At 36.9% G+C, this 22,330-nt stretch overlaps 1 protein-coding gene across 2 annotated transcripts in view; it reads right to left on the minus strand.

The window, feature by feature from the left end:
* GRID2 (glutamate ionotropic receptor delta type subunit 2) overlaps nucleotides 1-22,330 on the minus strand; it is a 1,665,223-nt gene that overhangs the window by 818,143 nt on the left and 824,750 nt on the right. The window contains exon 3 of one of the 2 annotated variants that reach the window (XM_004387023.3): nucleotides 5,463-5,747. The exons of the other annotated variant lie outside the window; for it this stretch is intronic. Coding sequence (XP_004387080.1) covers nucleotides 5,463-5,747 — 285 coding nt within the window. The remainder of the gene's footprint in view (nucleotides 1-5,462; nucleotides 5,748-22,330) is intronic. 2 annotated transcript variants of the gene reach the window in all.

Consider the following 22,330-nt stretch of genomic DNA (forward strand, 5'->3'; position numbering starts at 1 on the left):
ACACCCTGAATTTGGACTTTTAGCCTACTAGACCGTGAGATAATAAATTTCTCTTTGTTAAAGCCATCCACTTGTGGTATTTCTGTTATAGCAGCATTAGACTACTAAGACAACTGCCAAGATCTTAAGGGACCAACAAGAATCACTATCAAATGGAAATAGTGTATTCAGGGACACAACAAGCCTGGCTCCAGTGGCATCTCAGTTTTATGTAAAAAAGTGAGAGCTATCCTTTTGGGGGAGATTTTGTCCCATTTCACCACCTGAAGCAAAGTGCTGATTCTATAAGGCCTTGAGTCACAAAGGTTCCCATAAGCACATGGGACCAGTTTACTGATGGTTCTATTAAGCTGAAATCCTATAATGTTCACTGGTGATTTATTGGGTCATTCGACCTCAGCACCAGCTATGCAGTACTGAAAATGAGTATGGTTACTCTGCTAAGTGCGCAGAATCCACGGCTGCTCTAGCCCTGTACAATACAGAGTATGGAGTGTTGTACTTAGGGGGGAATTTGTGAGAAGCCAAGATGATGTAGAAACAAATAGTTGATATTGTTGTTAGTTGCCCTTGAGCCAGCTCCGACTCATGGCGACCTTATGTATAACAGAATGAAATGTTACCAGGTCCTGTGCCATCTTCACATGTACCTTTCAGCTAGGAGCTTACATTCCAGCACTACATCAGGCAATATTACATTGTTATCCATAAGGTTTTCGTTGGCTAATTTTCAGAAGCAGATCAACAGGCCTTTCTTCCTGGTCCGTCTTAGCCTGGAAGCTCCACTGAAACCTGTCCACTTTAGGAGACCTGCTGGTATTTGAAATACTAGTGGCATAGTTTCCAGCATCATAGCAACATGCAAACCACCACAATATGATAAACTGACAGATGTGTGTGATGGTTAATATTATTGGGAGACAATTCTTCATGAGTCTCTTGTGCTACTGCACATCTTGTAAGAAGAAGGTCTCTCGAGAGAAGTCATTGTTGTTAGTTGCCTTCGAGTTGCTGCTGATTTGTGGTGACCCTATGTCCAACCAAATGAAACACTGCCCGGTCCTGTGTCATCTTCATGATCATCGGTATGTTTGAGTTCAATGTTGTGGCCACTGTGTATTCTGAGTGCCTTCCAAACTAGGGGCTCATCTTCTAGCACTATATCAGACTACATTCTGTTGTGATTCATAGGGTTTTCATTGGCTAGTTTTCAGAAGTAGATCACCAGGCCTTTAGATGGATTTATTTACTGTCCAGTATAATAATGTTTCACTCTGGGACAAATGTTGAGCAAGTTTACTAGCAGCCCATTATGAAAGCTCAGGGTTTGTTAATTATCATAAAAGTCCACTGCATGTATAGCATTCAACTGAGCTACTTCACAATGCTTTATGGGACTTGAAGCCAAGGGGAACCGATATCAACATAAGGCCATGTTACTTGATGTGTCATGAGTATTCAAACTCTTTGTCTCTAATCCAGGAGTGTTGGGTCTTCTGCCAACATCCATGAAACTGAAGCAGGCTAACTTGTTAGCTTGCAATAGGATAAAATTTCAGACACTAACAATTCTTCACAGTATCACATTATAACCCTCTCTGTAAGAGATCCTGAGGAATGTAGTTTTTCAACTAGAGTATTGTTCTCACAGATAAATTTGGCATTCTGTTAGCAAAGAAAAAGGGAAAATGGGCATTGTGTAGGCAAGCAGCTATCTCTGCTACAGATGAATTTGCCTATGTTGGCCCAATGACTGTCCTGTTCAAGATCTGCAGGCTTGAAGTATTGCCTCTCTTTAATAAAGATGATTCTATACATTTTATTTATAGCTTTTTTATTTCATAGTCAGAATTAATCTTATTCTTATTTCTACAGAGTCAAAATACTCTAGTGATTGAAAGCAGGGACTATTGATGAGACTATCAGTGATTGATTTCGGGCTTCGCTACTCACTTGCAAAGTATTGACTTTTCATTGCCTCAGTTTTACATTCATAAAAATAAATAAATAACAATAATATCTTCCCCAGAGGGCTACTGTAAAGATTAAATAAGATAATACATGTAAAGTACTTAGAACAGTGCCTGACACATAGTAAAAGCTCTTGTTTAGCTCCTGTTATATTCTTGGGTGAAAGTTCACTGCAACTTCTCCGTACTCATCATAAATGATTAAGAGCTATAGTGTGACTTTAAATCTCAGCTCTGACTCTTCTTGGCTATGTTTCTGGGAACAAGTTATCCATCAGTTTTTTCAGTTTTCCACTTTCTAAGATCATAATAATATTAACTGTTGAGAAGATGAAATGATGCAATGTAAAATACTTATTCTACAGCCTATCAAATAAAGATGCTCAGAAATATTATTTTTAATATTTTAATTAATCCAAGACCTGGCCACACATTCTCCCTGTTGGAATGGCTATTTCCCTTACATTGTTGCCTCTCAAAATCCAATCTAACTTTCATAATCAAGATCAAAGTCCACCCATAAAGCCTTTGATCACTGTTGCCAAAATTAAACTTTCCTCTTCATACACCGTTAGCATTCAGTTTGCATCATTTATATGACATTTAACTCATGATTTTCTCTATTAAGAGAATCATATCAATATTTTATCTCTTTTGTAACTGTAAGCTTCTTAAAGTCTCAGACTACAATTTGTTAAACTTCTTATCTCATACTTTACATTTCACTAAGCAAATGAGCAACGAATATTTCCTGAATGACACATTTTTAAAAGCTCAACACTTCCAAAACTCTTTTCAAGCATTTTTGTAAATGTCTTGAATCAATCCATTCAAATAAAGTTTCCTTTTTTCTTTTTTTCTTTCCATCCATTTACTTTGAATCAAAGCCTTGAATTTTCTTTGTTAGGGAATTTAAAATACACTTTTATACTGAGTCCCTAATCATAATTAACTGCTTTTGAAAAAATGCTTCTCTAATTAACTGGATATAGAGTCCTAAGTATTTTTTAAAGTACATTTTTCTAAGCAAAATACATCTTCAATAACATTTGGTCTCAGCAGGCTGCCTGATTCCATCCACAGATGATGCTTAGTATTCCATTCCTTAATAAAAGCAATTCCTGATAAGCAAGATGAAAGTCAAGTACGATTCCAGTGTTTGAGCTTAAAATGATGACATTGATGAATGGATATGTAAATACACGTAGCCCTTCTTGAAGGTACAAGGTATTTGGATAGTTTGATATTTATTTTGGATGCTAGCCCAGTTCTTTACTAGCAAGATTTATTGTAAGTATCAAAGGGAAATTTTCTTTTGTTAAACAAGGATATTATTGGAAATAATTTTAATGATACAAGCGGGGTAATTTTTCATGAATTATTAAGTTAAATAATAAGTCCAAAGCAAGTTTATCATCAGAGTAAAGGAAAATTTTTTTGTTTTTCGTAAAACAAACACTGCTTCTAACAGAGGACCCGGTCATATGCTGTATGATTACAGTGTCTTATTTACTCAAAGGCAAACTGAAGAATAAAGAATGAGGGACTTCAAATATACATAAATGATTCTGTGACCATATATTTAGTGTATACTTTCAAAGATTTATTTATCTCATGGATAATAAAAATATCTTCCCTTATAAAAATCACCTGACTGTAATCCATGTAGGATTTGGAACCAAGTTAACAAGGGTTGTATAGATTTTTCTTCCCTCATGGGTATTTACAATCAAAGAGTAAAATTCTCATTGTTTTTTATGAGAATATCTTAATCAAAAATCACTTTTCTGTTCTTTATTTTACAGGATTATCTATTTTGATAAGACCAATTGAAAAATGTTTTTCCTTCCTAAAGGAAGATTCAGATTTTAAAATTTCATTATTTCAAGTTATATTTAGGTAAATGGCATAGAAATATCATTTAAAATTTTAAAAAGGCCACACATAATCTGAATGGAAGACAACTGACAAAGGCATACTAAGAATGTTGATTTCCAGAAATGAAAAGTTGACTATGCTTAATAAATAATCAGATCTGTGAATTTCAGACTTGAACATGGTTTCAAGCCTCACTTTTACTGATGAGCCAATTATTTTCTGTTTTGCTTTTTATTTTATTCATTTCGGTCTCTCAGTCTTTGTTCTGTGACCCCAAAACAATATGAATTAAGGAACAAAAATACGGATTTCCGTGCTGGAAACAAAGGAGTGTGTTTCCAGAGAGTGCCAAAACCCCATGAGACCATTGAATATTTAGGGCTAAGTGTAACTGCCACTTGCTCCCCCTCTTTGTGTGTCCACAGGAGCTCTTATTTGTTGCTTTCCAGATTTCTGCCAACTTGTTTGTGCTCAGTTCTATTGATGTTACTTTCTGGCTCAGTCTTCTGGTGTAACTACTCTCTGGTACTGCTCACAATGCTGGGTAGATTATGACAAGAAAACAGTTTATTATTATTTTTTTAATTTTTTGCTAAGAAAAATGGTTATACTGCAGAGGGCGAAATCTTCTCTGATTTTCTTATGATAAAATGTAAAAAGTAGATCCGTCCATACTGAATGCACTATTTTTCTAAAACTCTTTTACAAGGCATAACCTCTAAAACAACCCATGTTTCAAAACAGACATTCTTTATCAAGATCTGTATATTTTCCCTCATTTGACCACACCTATCTCTAGTCCCCTTTTTCCCTCTTTAATGACAAAAATAAGGGGAAACTATACTTTCACATCTTGAGGATCTGTCAGTTAGAAAACAGGTAGATTAATGCAGAAAAATGTATTTAATAAAAAATAATGTTATTTTTCCTTCCTTTTCTCAATTTAGCACTCAGATAAAAATATCTAGGCAAAGTGGGTTTTTTTTTCTCTCAAATTGTAGTAAAATTAAGGGACAATGTTTTATGTTTTACCTTGAAAAATCGAACAGACAAATATTGTTGTACTACTTGTATTTTTGTTAAATTTCATATTGTAGGCAATATGCAGCAGTAGTATTAGTGACCTCAAAAGAGTTCAGTACTGAGTAGACATTCAAGTCTGCACAAGACTGTAAGCAAGATCTGTGACATTTTTTATTAACCAATTAATAAAGCAGGCTTTTTTTTTCTTTTCAGTGGTATTTACTATCATATAGAGGTATATTTTTGAAAGGGAAGAATATGGTATTGACATGTATTATTGACTTCCCCTTATTTGAAAAATTTCAAGATACACCAGAGTCAGATTTCCTTTAGAAACATTTATAAACTGAGCATTAGATGCAGATATTTATTTTTTTTAATTTGACATCAAAAGAATTTAACACAAAGGGATTGAACTGGATGACCTTAGGAACATTTTTTGTTATTGTTGCTAACTTTGTAAGAAGACTATGAAAAGACAAGAAATCCACAATAACAATGAGTAAGCTCCTTGATACTTTTCAGGATTTATGATGTTATTTCCCATGCATAAAGGAAGCTTACAGCACTCACATAAACACAAACACTTACCATAGTCACTGTCATAAAATATAATGAATTTCTGCCAGGCATACTCTGTGACCACTCTCAGTATAACATCATTCAAGTAGACTGGTGGGCGAACTGAGAGAGTGTAGTCATCATTTCTGTTACTCCGGGTGAGTCCACAGCCACTCCTTGGGGTCCCAGCTGTTGAACGCTGAATGAAGAGGTGGGGTATGTGCATGGCATCTGCCAGAGACTGGAGGGACCCTGCTGATGTGCAGCCAATGGAGCTGACAAGGGCCAAGATGCCTTGATTCATAAGTTCACAGGCTACAAGAAAGCACAGTAATATTAAATGTCAAGGGGTTCTATATATTTCCCCTTTTTGAGGAGTCATGAATAAAGGTTATAGAGTTATTACATAAGTATGAAACATTTAAAAACGGAAACATTCTACAGGAGGAGGTCCTCAAAGTAAAACGTGCTATTGGAATTTGGTAAAATAATTTTGTCCTCACTAGCTGTGGACCTTGTGAAAATTACTTAGCTTATCTTGGTGTCAGTTTCATCATCTGTAAAGAGGGTATAAGAGCACCAATCTTGCAGGATTATTACAAGGATTAGAGATAATGCAGTGTCTGTAATTTGACTCTCACATGGTAGGCCCTTAATCAGTGACTGTTATAACTTTATAATCATCAGTATATATTCCCTACTGAGTACATAATAAATGGTTTAAATAAGGAGATACTATGTAAACTGATGAATTAATGAAGCGGGAGATGAAGGGTTTAAGGAAGACATGTATGGCCAAAAAACCCCAGAGCCATTCTGGTATCTAAAAATTTGATAACACTTTGTCTTTCTCAATAAACTGGTGAAATGAAAATGTTTTTATCCTTTTCCTTAACAGTCATACAAGTCATAGTCAAATCAAGTACTAAATTTCACTAACCAACTCATTCTGGCTCCCAGTTGAATAATTTCTAATTCCTTCTATGTGGTTTATGATCTCTCCTTTAACTTTTTAACAGTTCTGCAGGTAAATGTATATTTACCTTAAAGCACATTTCAAAATAGATCAAATATTAATTATAGGTAAATACAAAGATACAATATATGTAGAAAAAATAGTTAAGAAATTATCTCAGAATTCCTATGTTGAACACAAGACTGGAAATAAATTCAAAAGTAAATTCAGAAAGATCAAGGCAAAATTAATTCTATTTGAGAAAAGTTACTTCTTATATTGGGTCCAGTCTTTTTCCTAGATTTTAGGTAAATTAAGGCATTCTATGTATAACATTCTCAGTATTCAGACTTCATTATAGATAGTTTTATATGAGTCTTGAAAAATTCAAAGAAAAACTTAGATGGCAAACACCACTATGTAATTAATTGGCCAGTTAATAAAGGCTTATTTACAGTGCAGGATTAGAAGTATTATACTAATGACATGCATATAAACATCAAATAAATTTATTATGATTAATGTTAAGCCAACCAATAAGTACAAAATAAATTAATAATTATTAGGGACATAATTTAGAAGCACTGCTTCATAAGAGAGGTTATACTGGTTTCAAATACATTTGAACGATAGCATCAGGGATGAATGCTTCTTAGACTATAACAAATTGAAGCTGGCATCTTGGTAAAGATCACACATTGATCCTGCTCAAGTTCAGGAATTCAGAATTTATAGAAAACAAAATGAATTTATAGTTATAATTCCAATGAATTTATGCCAAAAGCTTGATCAAAAGATTGTTTCATTATTATGGTAAAGAAAACCATTACTGATTTATGAAAACAAATAAAAATTCACACTGTTTTTTAGATTCTGTTTAACTTCTTCACTCATGTAGCATTTAAAATTGAAATTGAAAAAGCAAAATAAGATGAATGCCTTGAGATGTAGACTTGAATTCAATCTTCGATTACACTAATTATAAATACTAAGTAAATGTAATATTTTATATGTCTCTACCACAAGAGCTACAAAGTTATAAAGTTTAGATGAAAAAATTGTTTCAGTATTATATTGTCACATACTACAGAAAAACTGTTTTTTAAAAATATATATATATATATTTTTGTGCTTTTAGTGAAAGTTTACAGTTCAAGTCAGTTTCTCATACAAAAATTTATACACACACTGTTATGTGACCCTAGTTGTTCTCCCTACAATCTGACAGCATACTCCTCCTTTTTCCGCCCCCGGATTTCCCATGTCCATTCAACCAGCTCCTGTCACCGTCTGTCTTCTCATCTCACCTCTGGAGAGGAGCTGCCCATTTAATCTCACGTATCTACTTGAGCTAAGAAACACATTCCTCACGACTATCATTTTATATCTTATAGTCCGGTGTAGTCTGTCTGAAGAGTTGGCTTTAGGAATGGTTTTAATTTTGGGCTAACAGAGAGTCCAGGGGCCATGTCTTCGAGGGTTCCTCCAGTCTCAGTCAGACCATTAAGTCTGATCTTTTTACCAGAATTTGAGTTCTTCACCCTATTTTTCTCCTGTTCTGTCAGGGACTCTGTTGTGTTTCCTGTCAGGGCCATCATTGGTGGTAGCTGAGCACCATGTAGTTCTTCTGGTCTCAGGCTGATGAAGTCTCTGGTTAATGTGGCCCTTTCTGTCTCTTGGGCTAATATTTTCGTTGTGTCTTTGGTGTTCTTCATTCTCCTTTACTTCAGGTGGGTTGGGACCAATTGATGCATCTTAGATGGCCACTCGCTAGCTTTTAAGACCCCAGATGCCGCTCATCAAAGTGGGATGCAGAACATTTTCTTAATAAATATTGTTACGCCAATGGACCTAGATGTTCCCTGAAACCATGGTCCCCAGACCCCTGCCCCTGCTACTCAGTCCCTTGAAGTGTTTGGTTGTATTCAGGAAACTTTTTAGCTTTTGGTTTAGTCCAGTTATGCTGACTTCCCCTGTACTGTGAGTTGTCCTTTCCTTCACGTAAGATAATTCTTGTCTACGCCCTCCCTTCCCACCCTCTTAACCATCAAAGAATGTTTTCTTCTGTGTTTAAACCTTTTCTTGAGTTCTTTTAGTAGTGGTCTCATACAATATTTGTCCTTTTGCTACTGACTAATTTCACTCAGCATAATGCCTTCCAGACTCTTCCATGTTATGAGATGTTTCACAGATTCATCACTGTTCTTTATCATTGTGTAGTATTCCATTGTATGAATATACCATAATTTGTTTATCCATTCACCTGTTCATGGGCACCTAGGTTGTTTCTGTCTTTTTGCTGTGAACGCTGCTGCAATGAACATGTGTGTGCGTATATCTATTCATGTGATGGCTCTTACTTCTCTAGGATATATTCCAAGGAGTGGGATTGCTGGATCATATGGTACTTCTATTTCTAGCTTTTTAAGGAAGTGTCAAATCAATTTCCAAAGTGGTTGTACCATTTTACATTCCCACCAGGAGTGTATAAATGTTCCAGTCTCTCCACAACCTATCCAAAATTTATTATTTTGTGTTTTTCGATTAATGCTAGCCTTGTTGGGGTGAGATGGTATCTCACTGTACTTTTGATTTGTATTTCTCTAATGGCTAATGATCGTGAGCATTTCTTCATGTATCTGTTAGTCACCTGAATGTCTTCTTTGGTGAAATGCCTGTTCATATCCTTTGCCCATTTTTTAATTGGGTTGTTTGTTTTTTGGCTGTTGAAGTTTTTCAGTATCTTGTGGATTTTAGAGATCAGATGCTGAACAGATTTGTTGTAGCCAAAAGATTTTTCCCAGTTTGTAGGTTGTCTTTTTACTCTTTTGGTGAAGTGCTTTGATGAGTATAAGTGTTTGATTTTTAGGAGCTCCCGGTTATCTAGTTTCTCTTGTGTTTGTGCAGTGTTACTTATGGTTCGTACTCTGGTTATTCCATGTATTAGGGCTCCTAGCGTTGTCCCTAATTTTTCTTCCATGATCTTTATCGTTTTAGATTTTATATTTAGGTCTTTGATCCATTTTGAGTTAGTTTTTGTGCATGGTGTGAGGTATGGGTCTTGTTTCATTTTTTTGCAGATGGATATCCAGTTATGCCAGCACCGTTTGTTTAAGAGACTGTTTTTCCCCAATTAACGGACTTTGGGCCTTTGTCAAACACCACCTGCTCACAGGTGGATGAATTTATGTCTGGATTCTCAATTCTGTTCCATTGGTCTACGTATCTGTTGTTCTACCAGTACCAGGCTGTTTTGACTACTGCGGTGGTATAATAGGTTCTAAAATCAGGTAGTGTGAGGCCTCCCACTTTGTTCTTCTTCTTCAGTAATGCTTTACTTATCCAGGGCCTCTACCCTTTCCATCCAAAATTGGTGATTTGAGAAAAACTGTTTTAATGTTCACTTTGGAAGACTAAACTCAAAAAGAAGTCATACTTTAATAATGCCTAGTAGAAACATTTTTTTGTATGTAATCGGTGATTGATTCCAATCAACTATGCTACTTCTTATTAACTCATGTTGGAAAGAACACAAACTAAGCAAATACTAAAAAACTATTATGTAATCAAAAGCATTAATTTTTTTATTATCTACTATTTTGTATCTACACATACTAGCAAGAAAAACTGAGATTTTTCTATAAACCAAAGTAGGAAACACCAAAAATTACAATATATTACAAGATTTGAAAGGCAATTTATAGATAATCTAGCCCAGGCATGGAAAATTGGCTTTAAATGCTATGTCAAACTTGACTTATAAGTTGACATCAAGGAACACTACTTTGAGAAAGATTCTGATACTCAATAAGAAAGAGTACCCAAATCATTTTGTTAGGTTTCTCATAGGAAAGGACTGGGAGAGGCGTGACCTATAAATTGTAGACTTGCATCCTTTTTATAGTGTCCAACCCTCTATTGCTTAGTTATCAATAAACCATTATCCACCTTCAAAAAAAAAAAAAAAAAAAAATGACCCAGGGCTCTTAACTTATGGCCAAATGTTCTTTTCACCTCAACAAGCACAGTAGGGAAACTATTTTATTTGTAACCTTAAAATTTTATATGGCAAAGAAAAGCTATAGAAAGAGTTCTTTCTAGGAGATACCTAAATTGGAGAGTTCTGTCTATTGTCAGGTTTTATGAACAGAGGTGATGCCACTGAAGAAGAAAGTCAGAGCTCATGCACCTAAGTGGATTGGGGTTGAGTGACCTAAAGCACCACCACAATTGAGAACATATAAGAATGAGTGTGCAAGATAACCTATCTTCTCCTTTTCAACGCTATATTCGATGTTCATTTTGTTCTACTTTACCAACATAAAATGTTGATTGAAAGAGAAGATACAAGTTGATCTGCTCTGGTCCTCAATCCTCCACAGTGACTTAAAGGTTAATATAAAAGGCAGGCTATAAATCACGATGGCAGAAGAGGGATTTGAGAAAATAAAGGAATGCACCAAGAACAAAAGGAAAGTTGAGTAGTTTACCTTTTACTATAAGAATTCCATGTCTGGACTACTAGAAGACTGCATTATTTACAGGTTTCGTTCTATAGAATGCATACTTCATTTTATTAGATACAGTAGGAAAACTGAATTTGGAAGATCACAGTGTGTTTGTGTGTGTATCTACCACTTTTTTTGTTAATTATAAGAATTTAAGCCAAGTACTTCTCAAGGGCATATTTCTTTCCCAATATTATTTCAAGCCCTGTCATTTATTTATATTATGTATGCATGTAGAAACACACATTCATGCATATAAACCATATTGAGTAACTTGCTAGATTTTTGACTACAGCTGTTTGAGATTTTAACAATATCATAGATATTTGCAGCCTGCTCTAATTGCCGACAGCATACTCACCCCGCTTGTTTTCAACAGCAGTCACAGTCAGCAACACTTTTACTATTTTTGGTGATTCAGCACTTATGGAAACGAAGTTGGCTGTATACATATACAGCTTTAAGTTAAACAATGCGCACGTACACTGTTTTGTTTTCACTTCTGAAACTAATCAGTTTGAGTTTTCTTTTTCTTCTTAAGTAAAATGAGATTAAAAATAAAGTCTATAAAGGGGAGTGAAACTGATTACTCAGTGAGAATACAGCGAAATATTTTTAGATTGCACTATTCTTCTTGAATATATATATATATATTTCCTGTGATATTTTTTGGCTTATTTATATTGACCAAGTTGTACTGATACAACCTTTTCCAATAATTATAGATCATATTAGGACTTTGACACATTAACCATTTGTTTGCCCATTCATATATTTATTCTTCGACGTATATTTATCAACTATCCAACCATATACCAGGAACTTATCTGGAGATCAGAGAATGGATATGGCAGGTTCTATCCTGACTCAAATCATGGTGTTTTCAATCATCTCACATACATGCAAATGCTAGACAATGAATAAAGAAGACCAAAGAAGAATTGATGCCTTTAAATTATGGTGTTGGCAAAGAATACTGAATATACCATGAGCTACCAGAAGAATGAACAAATTTGTCTGGGAAGAAGAAAAGCCAGAATGCTCATTAGGAGCAAGGATGGCTAGATGTCATCTCATATACTTTGGACATGTTATCAGGAGAGATCAGTCCTTGGAGAAGGACATCATGCTTGGTAAAGTAGAGTCAGCAATAAAGAGGAAGACCATCATTGAGATGGACTGACACAGTGGCTGCAACAATGGGCTCAAACATAACAACAATTGTGAGGATGGCGCAAGACTGGGCAGGGTTTCGCTCTGTCGTACAAAGGGTCACTATGATTCGGAACCAACTCAATGGCACCTAACAATAACAACATTCACCATAGCATTTCAAAAAACTGCCCTGCACCAGAATGAAAAAGGGAGATTTGTAAAAGTACAGATAACTAAGTCTATCACTAGAAGTCCTACTTTGGTCATTCTAGGATGGGAGTCATGTATATTCACCTTAAAATGTTATCTGAGTAGTTCAGATATGTAATACTTTTTGAAAAATATTAGTCTGGTGAATGTAACCATACAATTATTACAGAACACCTAACATTTTTTTAATTTTCCTTTGTTTTATCAGTAATATTGCTGATAATATGACCGTATTGGGGAGTAGAAACTTGTCTATTTTTCTAAGTCTCTTAAGTTTATGGATGGTGGTGAGGAATAGAGTGCCTGTACCACCTGAGGGAGAGCTCTATCCCCATAGTATTACCCTGGCTCCAACTTTCTGTGGACACTCGTTGATGGGTGTGGTCAAAACACCAAACCAAACCTGTTGCTGTCAAGTCAATTCCAACTCACAGTATGATAGTTAAGTGTTGTGTGTCAGCTTGGCTGGGCCATGATCTCCAGTGGTTTGGCAGTTATGATGTAGTTTGGCTTTTTAATGATGTAATCATCTCCATAATGAGATCTGATATAATGTGATCACCCTCATGATGAGATCTGTTGTGAGCAGCCAATCAGTTGAAAGGGAGTTTCCTTGGGGGTGTGGCCTGCATCCAGTATAGGTGGACTTTCTGGCAAGGCTCGCCGGCTTTTGCTTGCTCTGATCTTGAAGCTGTCTCCTGTTCATCTGACCTCTGGTTCTTGGGCCTTGAGCTAGCAGCTTACCTGCCATCTTGGGATTCATTGGCCTCCACAGCCTGTGAGCCAGAGGCCTGCTATCTGACCTTCTGATCTGGGACGTGCTAGCACCTTCAGCTGCGTGAGTCCGGAGAGGCCCTCAGCCTGACCCACTGACTTGGGACTTTCTAGCCTCTACAACTGCGTGAGACATTTCCTTTATATAAATCTCTATATATATATATGTATAAATTTTATACAGTGCACTGGTTTTGCTTCTCTAGAGAACCCAGCCTAAGACACAAAGTAACTGTCTGCAAATGAGTATAAACTACTGGTCTGGGGTGCCTAGCTATTCCATACTAGCACAGTAGCTCACACTTCGTCTTCAAGAATTCATTAAAGACCTTCTAGGCTTCATGGAAGGTAGCCATTTCTGTGTTTTGTCAAAGGCGAGATTGTTCATATTTTATCTCTCCTCGAAGCGGCTTGTCTCTCTTTGGAATTTGGTTTCTTTGGTTGGTTTGAGAAAAGTTACAGGCTCTAAAAATTATGATTTTGCAGATTATTTGGCCTCTTCTCATTTTTAGGGTGATGATAACCACTCCTTGGTTCTTCCTATATAATTTTACAAACACCTATTGCATTGTAATTATATGTTTACCTGCCAGCCTTCTGCATTGGACATGGAGTATTTTCAATGCTTTCTTGAAACCTTAGTAACTTGCACATTATAAACTCAATCAAAGTTTGTTAATTAAATTAGACAAACTACTTTTGATTAGAAAGAGCACAATGCTTCTGAATACCACCATGGATTACTATATTTTACTAATATTTTATTCCTTCACCACAATATTATTTAGGTACACATTATTATGTGAAGAAAAATCACTCTTATTTGTGGAAACTTTCTTATCATGGTCTATAAGGCCCTACATAATCTCATGCTTAGATACCTCTCTGAGCTAACCTTCAACAGTTTTGGCTTTGCTCACTCTGATTCAGCCACACTGGCCTCAGTGTTATTCCATTCATCCTCTTTGCTTGTTATTTCCTTTGACAGGAGTGCTCATTATCCAGATATCCTTACATCTAATTCCTTCATTCTAGTCTTCTGCTTTTACACCTCCTCTTTCAGTAGCATCCCATTACTTTCTGTCTCTTAACTCTACCGTGCCTTTTCCTTAACATTTAACGTTATCTGACCTTATTATAAATATCTATTTGTTTTGATGTGTTTACACTGACTTCTACTAGAATATAAACTACCGGGAGAGCAGCAGCTTTGCCTGTTTTGTTCACTGCTTTATCCTCAAAGCTTAGAACAGAACCTGGCCAATTATACGCCCTTGATGAATAATGGGGAAGGAATGACTAGCTGAATAAAAAGTATAGCCGTAGTCTAATCTCCAACGTGGACATGGCGTGAAGTAGACTAGTTCATTTAGTCTTTCGGGCTTAATTTTGTGTTACTTTAAAGTATGCCTGTTTCAGAGAAATGATTCACTCTTTTTGATAAAGAGGAATCCTAAATGGAGTTAACAATAATAAGAGGGACAAAGCGAGAAGAACCTGTCCTTCATAACAAAAGTTTTATTTAGCATACCCAGTGAGCACTATTTCATTTATTTATTTACTATTTTTTTATTGTACTTTAGATGAAAGTTTACAGAGTAAATTAGTTTCTCATTAAGCAATTCACATATTATTTTGTGACATTGGTTGCCAACACCATGACATGTCAACACTCTTCCCTTCTCAAACTTGGGTTCCCTGTCACCAGCTTTCCGATCCCCTCCTGCCTTCTCATCCTTGCCCCTGGGCTGGTGTGCCCATTTAGTCTCATTTTGTTTTATGGGCCTGTCTAATCTTTGGCTAAGGGGTGAACCTAAGGAGTGGCTTCAGTACTAAGTTAAAAGGGTGTCCGGGGGCCATCCTCTCAGGGTTTCTCCAGTCTCTGTCAGACCAGTAAGTCTCATCTTTTTTTGTGAGTTAGAATTTTATTCTACATTTTTCTCCAGCTCTGTCTGGATCCTCTATTGTAATCCCTGTCAGAGCAGTCGGTGGTGGTAGCCAGGCACCATCTAGCTGTGCTGGACTCAGTCTGGTGGAGGCTGTGGTAGTTATGGTCCATTAGTCCTCTGGACTAATCTTTTCCTTGTGTCTTTGATTTTCTTCATTCTCCCTTGCTCCAGACGGGTGGGATCAATGGAGTATCATAGATGGCCGCTCACAAGATTTTAAGATCCCAGACACTACTCACCAAAGTAGGACGTAGAACATTTTCTTTATAAACATGTTCTGCCAATTGAGCTAGATGTCCCCCGAGACAATGGTCCCTAGCTCTTGAGCACTATTTTAGAATATTGATATTTCTTTGTAATGGGACTAACATTACATAACTCCATACGAGCAGAGGTTGTGCATGTTTTTTAAACCCAGCTGTGCTTGGCTAAGTAAATTTTCCATTAAAGTTTGAATACAATATAATATGTAATAAATTAGAATATTTAATTTATCTTTAGAAATGGTATGTTCCATGGGAGCTTGTGCTGTAGTAATATATCAAGTACTTTATGTTACCTCTTTAGTCAGTAGACTATTTAAAAAGTGCCTGAAATTTTATGGGATTAAAATAGTATTTTAACTATATGTGTTAGATGATTCTAAGATTGAATTCATTTTGGTTTTAAAGTGAATTAAAATAAATATTTTATGCTTTATTTTAGCAACCATCAAAACTCATATAATTGTTCTAAAGTACTACTACCTACTAGTTGCCATCTATTCAGTTCCAACTTATAGCAACTTCAGTGTGTCAGAGTAAAACTGTGCTTCATAGGGTTTTCAATGGCCAATTTTTCAGAAACGGATTACCAGGCTTTTCTTCCAAGGTTTCCCAGGGTGGACTTGAACCTCCAACCCTTCGGTTAGCAGTTGAGCTTATTAACCATTTACACAACCCAAGGACTCCTATTATATTCTGTAGTATATTCCAATTCATTGTTGTTGTTGTTAGTTGCCTTCAAGTCAGCTTCTATTTATGGTGACCTTAGGTATAACAGAATGAAACAATGCCTGGAGCTATGCCATACTCACAATTGTTGCTATGTTTGAGCCCATTGTTGCGGCCATTGTGTCAATCCATCTCATGGAAGGTTTTCCTCATTTTTGCTGACGCTCTACTTCACAAATCATTATGTACTTTTCTAGCAATTGGTCTTTCCTGATGATATGTCCAAAGTAAGCAAGACCAAGTCTCGGCATCCTTGCTTTTAAGGAGCATTCTGGCTGTACTTCCTCCAAAATGGATTTGATCATCTTCTGGTAGTCCATGGTAGAGTCAATATTCATTGCCAACACCACAATTTGAATGCATCAATTCTTCTTCAATCTTCCTTTTTTGTTGTCCATGTTTTGCATGTATAAGAGGCAGTTGAAAATACCATGGCTTGGGTCAGGTGCACCTTAGTCCTCAAAGTGACATCTTTGCTTTTTAAAACTTTAAAGAGGTCTTTTGTAGCAGATTTCCCTAATGCAATATGTCATTTGATTTCTTGACTGCTGCTTCCATGTGCATTGATTGTTGATCCAAAAAGAATGAAATCCTTGACAACTTCAATTTCTTCCCCATTTAACATGTTTTTTATCAGACCAGTTGTGAAGGTTTTTTTTTTTTAATGTTCAGAAGTAATCCACATTGAAGGCTGTAAGTTTTGACCTTCATCAGTAAGTGCTTCAAGTTCTCTTTACTTTCAGCAAGCAAGGCTGTGCCATTTGCATATCACAAGTTGTTAATGAGTCTTCTTCCAATTCTGATGCCTCATTCTTCTTCGTATAGTCCATTTTCTCAAATTAGTTGCTCAGTATACAGATTAAAAATGTAAGGTGAAAAGATACAACCCTGCACATCTTTCCTGATTTTAAACCACTCAACGTCCTTTTGCACTATTTGAATGACTGCTTCTTAGTCCTTGTACAGGTTCTGCATAAGCACGATTAAGTGTTCTGGAATTACCATTCTTTGTAATGTCACCCCTAATTTGTTATGATCCACACAGTCAAATGCCTTTGCATCGTCAATAAAACACAGGTAAACATCTTTCTGGTACTCTCTCCTTTTGGCCAAGATTCATTTGACATCAGCAGTAATACCTCTTTTTCCCTGTTGTCATTTGAATCTGGCTTGAACTTCTGAAAGTTCCCTCTGAGAGTATGGCTGCATCCATTTTTGAATTATCTTCAGCAGAATTTTGGTAGCATGTGATATTAATGACATTGTTCTATAATTTCTGCATTCTGTTTGATCAGCTTTCTTTGGAATTGTCACTCATGTGAAACTCTTCTAGTTGGTCTCTTGACATTGATGACTGAGTGCTTCCACATGGCATCTGTCTTAGTCATCTAGTGCTGCCATAACAGAAATACCACAAGTGGATAGCTTTAACAAAGAGAAATTGATTCTCTCACAGTCTAGTAGGCTACAAGTCCAAATTCAGGGCACCAGCTCCAGGGAAAAGTCCTGTGATCAGTCTTCCCCTGGTCTGGGAGCATCTCAGCGTAGGAACCTCGGGTCCAAAGGACGCGCTCTGCTCCCGGTGCTGCTTTCTTGGTGGTACAGGTCCCCATGTCTCTCTGCTTGCTTCTCTCTGTATATCTCAAAAGAGACTGGCTTAAGGCACTATCTAATCTTGTAGATCTCATCAACATAATTGCCGTTAATCCATCTTATTACATCCTAGTGACAGCATTTACAACACACAGGGAAATCACATCAGATGATAAAATGGTAGACAATCATACAATACTGGGAATCATGACCTAGGCAAGTTGACAGATATTTTTGGGGGACACAATTCAATCTGTAACAGCATCTATTTGTTGAAGCCTATCAATTGGTATTTCATCAACTCCTGGAGCCTTGTTTTTCACTAACGCCTTCCAGTACAACTTGAACTTCTTCCTTCAGTATCAGCACTTCTTGATCATATGCTACCTCCTGATTGTTGAACGTGACCAATTCTTGTCTGTAACAGTTACTCTGTGTACTCCTTCCGTCTTTTTTTGATGCTTCCCACATCACTCAATTGTTTGCCCTTAGAATCCTTCAGTATTACAACCTGTGGCTTGAATTTTCTCTTCAGTTCTTTTAGCTTGAGAAATGTGAACTGTGTTCTTCCCTTTTACAATTCATTGTAAGATGATCCATCCTCTTTTATCAATTTTTAATTTAATCTATGATTTTTCTTGATTTGATTAAAACATACACTTGTCAGTAGCAGCTAGATTGCAGTTATCCATTCATGAATCCATCACCACTATTACAATTTATTTATAATCACTTTTTACATAGCATAAAATGCACTTGGATTTATTTCCTGCCAGGAAGTAATCTTTTACCAACTATAGTTTGTTATCATATTCTAATTTCACTAATAATGGCTTTCAACATGGTTTCAGAAGCATTTCTATCTTCAGGGAAAAAAAAAAAAACTGTCTATGTAGCTATGGAACAGGGAGGGCATGAGGTCAGAAACACTGTTTAATAGTTAGCTTGGACCCTGCTAGCAGCAATTGTGAAGCAAAAAGAAGTAATTCCTGAAACACATAGCATAAAATTTGTGGCAAATTTTCCAAAAGATGGCTTTTCACTAAGTCACGTGCATGCCTTTCTCTTATATGTTTTTTTTTAAGCAGCATCATGCGAGTTGTTCTTTCAAAAGGCCTGTATTTAAATCTTTGACACTAATTTTCTTTGTATGCAATTCACTTAAACATACAAAGATAATGTTTCTTCTAAGATATAAAATCAAAACGCTAGGCTAACGTGACAATCTTCCTAACCACTGACACCAGCACGAGAAAGGAAAAAATACTTATTGCCTAGATACTTGCTTTCAAAGAAAAAGCATGGAGAAGTGTGTTAGCTTTACAACCTAGAGACCTAGGAGCAATCCTGAATTTTAGTCCCAGTTCAAATGTGAATCAGCACTGGGCCTTGGGCAAAATCACTTTTATCCTCATGGTTTTAGTTTCTTCATCTATAAAGGTGATGATTAGAGCAGATGGTTTCTAAGCTACCTCTCCCAGGAGATACCATGTTGACATATTTTCCTCTCTCATTCTCTTTTTCTTGCTTCTATTACTTGGAAACTCTATGGGGCCATTCTACTCTGTCCTATAGGGTTGCTGTAAGTTGGAACCCACTGGACAGCAACAGATATTACTGACCAATCCTTCTTCTAGTTATCAAGTTCTAACTCAGCTGGTTACATTTTAGCCTGAATTTTTTTCTCTGTTTTTTAAAAAGTGGCTTTGCATACCTCTGTTTTGATTTGTTACATGGATATTTTAATTTTCTTGTTTCCATGCTGTATTGAGTGTTACTGAAGAATTGGTTTACTCTCGTAAGCTTACAATCAAGCCAATATGATTGATTTTATTTATACTAAACCTGTCACCATTGAGTTGATTCCAACTCATAGCAACCCTATAGGGACCCTATACGACAGAGTAGAACTTCCCCATAGGGTTTCCAAGGCTGTGAAGTTTATGGGAGCACACTGTGACATCTTTCTCCCATTGAGTGGCTGGTGGGTTCTAACAGCCAATCTTTTGGTTAGTAGCTTTTAGCAAGGGCTTTAACCATTGTATCCCCAGGGCTCTTTCTTATGTATATTATGCCTCTTTAAAAGTGCCCCGACGGGGGAGGGAAAGACAGTTCAGAAGCAGCAAGGAGTTGCCAGACCTAACCCAGCAAGATCCGGAGCACCTTCAGGCTGGATCAGCTCATGTGCACAGTGAGACAAGCAGTGGCACTTGGGAGGCATTTTCTGCATCGGGAGAGACCCAGCAGCAGAGAGTCTACTCAGTCATCCAGAACCAGCGAGAAGCAGCACTCGATCGGCAAAAGATAAGTACTTACAACTGGCCTACTGCGTGGATCAAAAACACCCCTCTTTGGGAAAGACCTCTCTCCCATTTACCTCCCCACTCCCTGCCCTGCACCAGGTCCAGGATGGCTTCAGCAACTGCTGAGTCCCCTGGGCTGGAAGTAGAACCTGTCATGCGCCCTGAGCCATTCTCCTGGCCTTAGAGAGGGCACAAATTAACAAACAGGGGAAGAAATAATCTGCCGGCTCCCCTAAGCCAGACACTCAGGGTAGGCACAGCTCTTGAGTGCCTTTCTCCCTGCATAGACTTGTGTGGGCCCATTTCAACAGTGTAGGCCCTCATTCCACAGAACAATAGGGTATAAACCTGAAATCTAAGTTGAACTGTTTCAGCTGTGAAGTGGCAGGCTCATGACATTTGACACTGCTCTGCCCGTTAAGCAGGGTCTTCATCTACCCACATCAGGGTTCTGATGACTGGTGGCTTCACCCATGCTACACAGCCACTGCGACAGCAGTCCAAGAATAAGTGGTGCCCCTGAGTCCTTACAGCCAAAATCACAGGGTGCTCATAGTCCAGCTGCAAAACCCACCCACCTATATGCTCTAGGGAATAGGGACATGCTTTCCTCCCAGACACTCAGGGGCAGCCATCAGCCACCTGCCTTGCTCAGCACATGACCTCCTACTGCAGCCAGATACTTGTGCCTACACCAATCACACATGCCAGTCTAGGACTGTAGGTGAGAGCCTGCACCACACACTTGGTGACTGACTACGTGGACACCTGAGCTGAATCCATACAAGAAAGGTAAATGGAATCTTGTGCTCAGATACTTAGTAACAAATCTAACCACGTGGTGACAGGACGTTAGAGGTTCAGAAGCACCAATAATCAAAATATTTGAGCAGCCTATTTGGGCATATCAAAATAAAACAAAACAAGAAGCTAGGACAAAGTACACAAACATAAAATAAATAAATATAATAACTTATTGATGGCTCTGAGACAACAGTCTATATCAAATCACATAAAGAGGCAGACCATGATAGCTTCAGCAAGCTCCCAAAACAGAGAATTAAAAAACTTTCCAGAGGCAGAAAATTTCTTGCAATTACCAGAGGTGGAATATAAAAGAACTCTTCAAGAGATCTGGAAGGAAATGAGGCAAAACGCAGACCAAGCTAAGGAACACACAGACTAAGCAATAGCGGATCTCAAGAAGGTTATTCAAGAGCATAATGACAAATTTAAAAGGCTGCAAGAATCCAGAGAGAGACAGCAACCAGAAATCCAGGAGATTAACAATAAAATTTCAGAATTAGACAACTCAATAGAAAGTCATAGGAGCAAAACTGAGGCAACAGAAGTCAGAATTAGTGAGATTGAAGGTAAAGCACTTGAGAGCAACTTATTCGAGGAAAAATCAGATAAAAAATTTTTAAAAACTGAAGAAACTCTGAGAATTATGTGGGACTCTATCAGGAATAACTTATGAGTGATTGGAGTACAAGAACAGAGGGGAAAACAGAAAATACAGACAGAATTGTTGAAGATTTATTGGCAGAAAACTTCCCTGATATCATGAAACATGAGAAGATATCTAATCATGATGCTCATCAAACCCCATATAAGGTAGATCTGAAAAGAAAATCACCAAGACATATTATAATCAAACTTGCCAAAACCAGAGATAAAGAATTTTAAGGCTAGGGATAAATGAAAAGTCATCTACAAAGGAGAGTCAATAAGACTAACCTCAGACTACTCAGCAGAAACTATGCAGGCAAGAAGGCAATAGGATGACATATACAAAGACTTGAAGGAAAAAAATTGCCAGCCAAGAATTATATATCCAGCAAAACTGTCTCTCAAATATGATGGCAAAATTAGGACATTTCCAGATAAACAGAAGTTTAGGGAACTTATAAAAACCAAACCAAAATTACAAGAAGTATTAAAGGGAGTCCTCCGGTTTGAAAATCAATAACATCAGAGAACAACCCAAGACTACAACACAAGACAGAGCAAACAGATTATCAACTCAGAAAGGGAAGTCACAAAAATAAATCAAACCTAAAACACTGAAAATAGGGAAATAGAGATGTCAATATGTAAAAGATGACAACACTAAAACAAAAAAGAGGAACTAAAAAATGTAGACATAGATTTTTCATATGGAGACAAAGTCAAGGTGATATAAAGAAATAAAAGACTGGTTTAAACTTAGAAAAAAAGGGGTAAATATTAAGGTAACACCAAAGGAAACCAGCAATCCTACACCTCAAAATGAAAAACAAGAGAAATATAAAGACTCAGCAAATACAAAATCAACAACAATGAAAAGAAACTACATATAGAAAAATGACTCAGCACAGAAAATTAAGTGTAACAAAGAAACTGTGAACAACACACAAAAAAAGACATCAAAATGACAGCACTAAGCTCATACCTATCAATAATTACGCTGAATGTAA

The sequence above is a fragment of the Trichechus manatus genome, unplaced genomic scaffold (genome assembly GCF_000243295.1).
Source record: "Trichechus manatus latirostris isolate Lorelei unplaced genomic scaffold, TriManLat1.0 scaffold00178, whole genome shotgun sequence".
NCBI classification, from domain to species: Eukaryota; Metazoa; Chordata; class Mammalia; order Sirenia; family Trichechidae; genus Trichechus; species Trichechus manatus.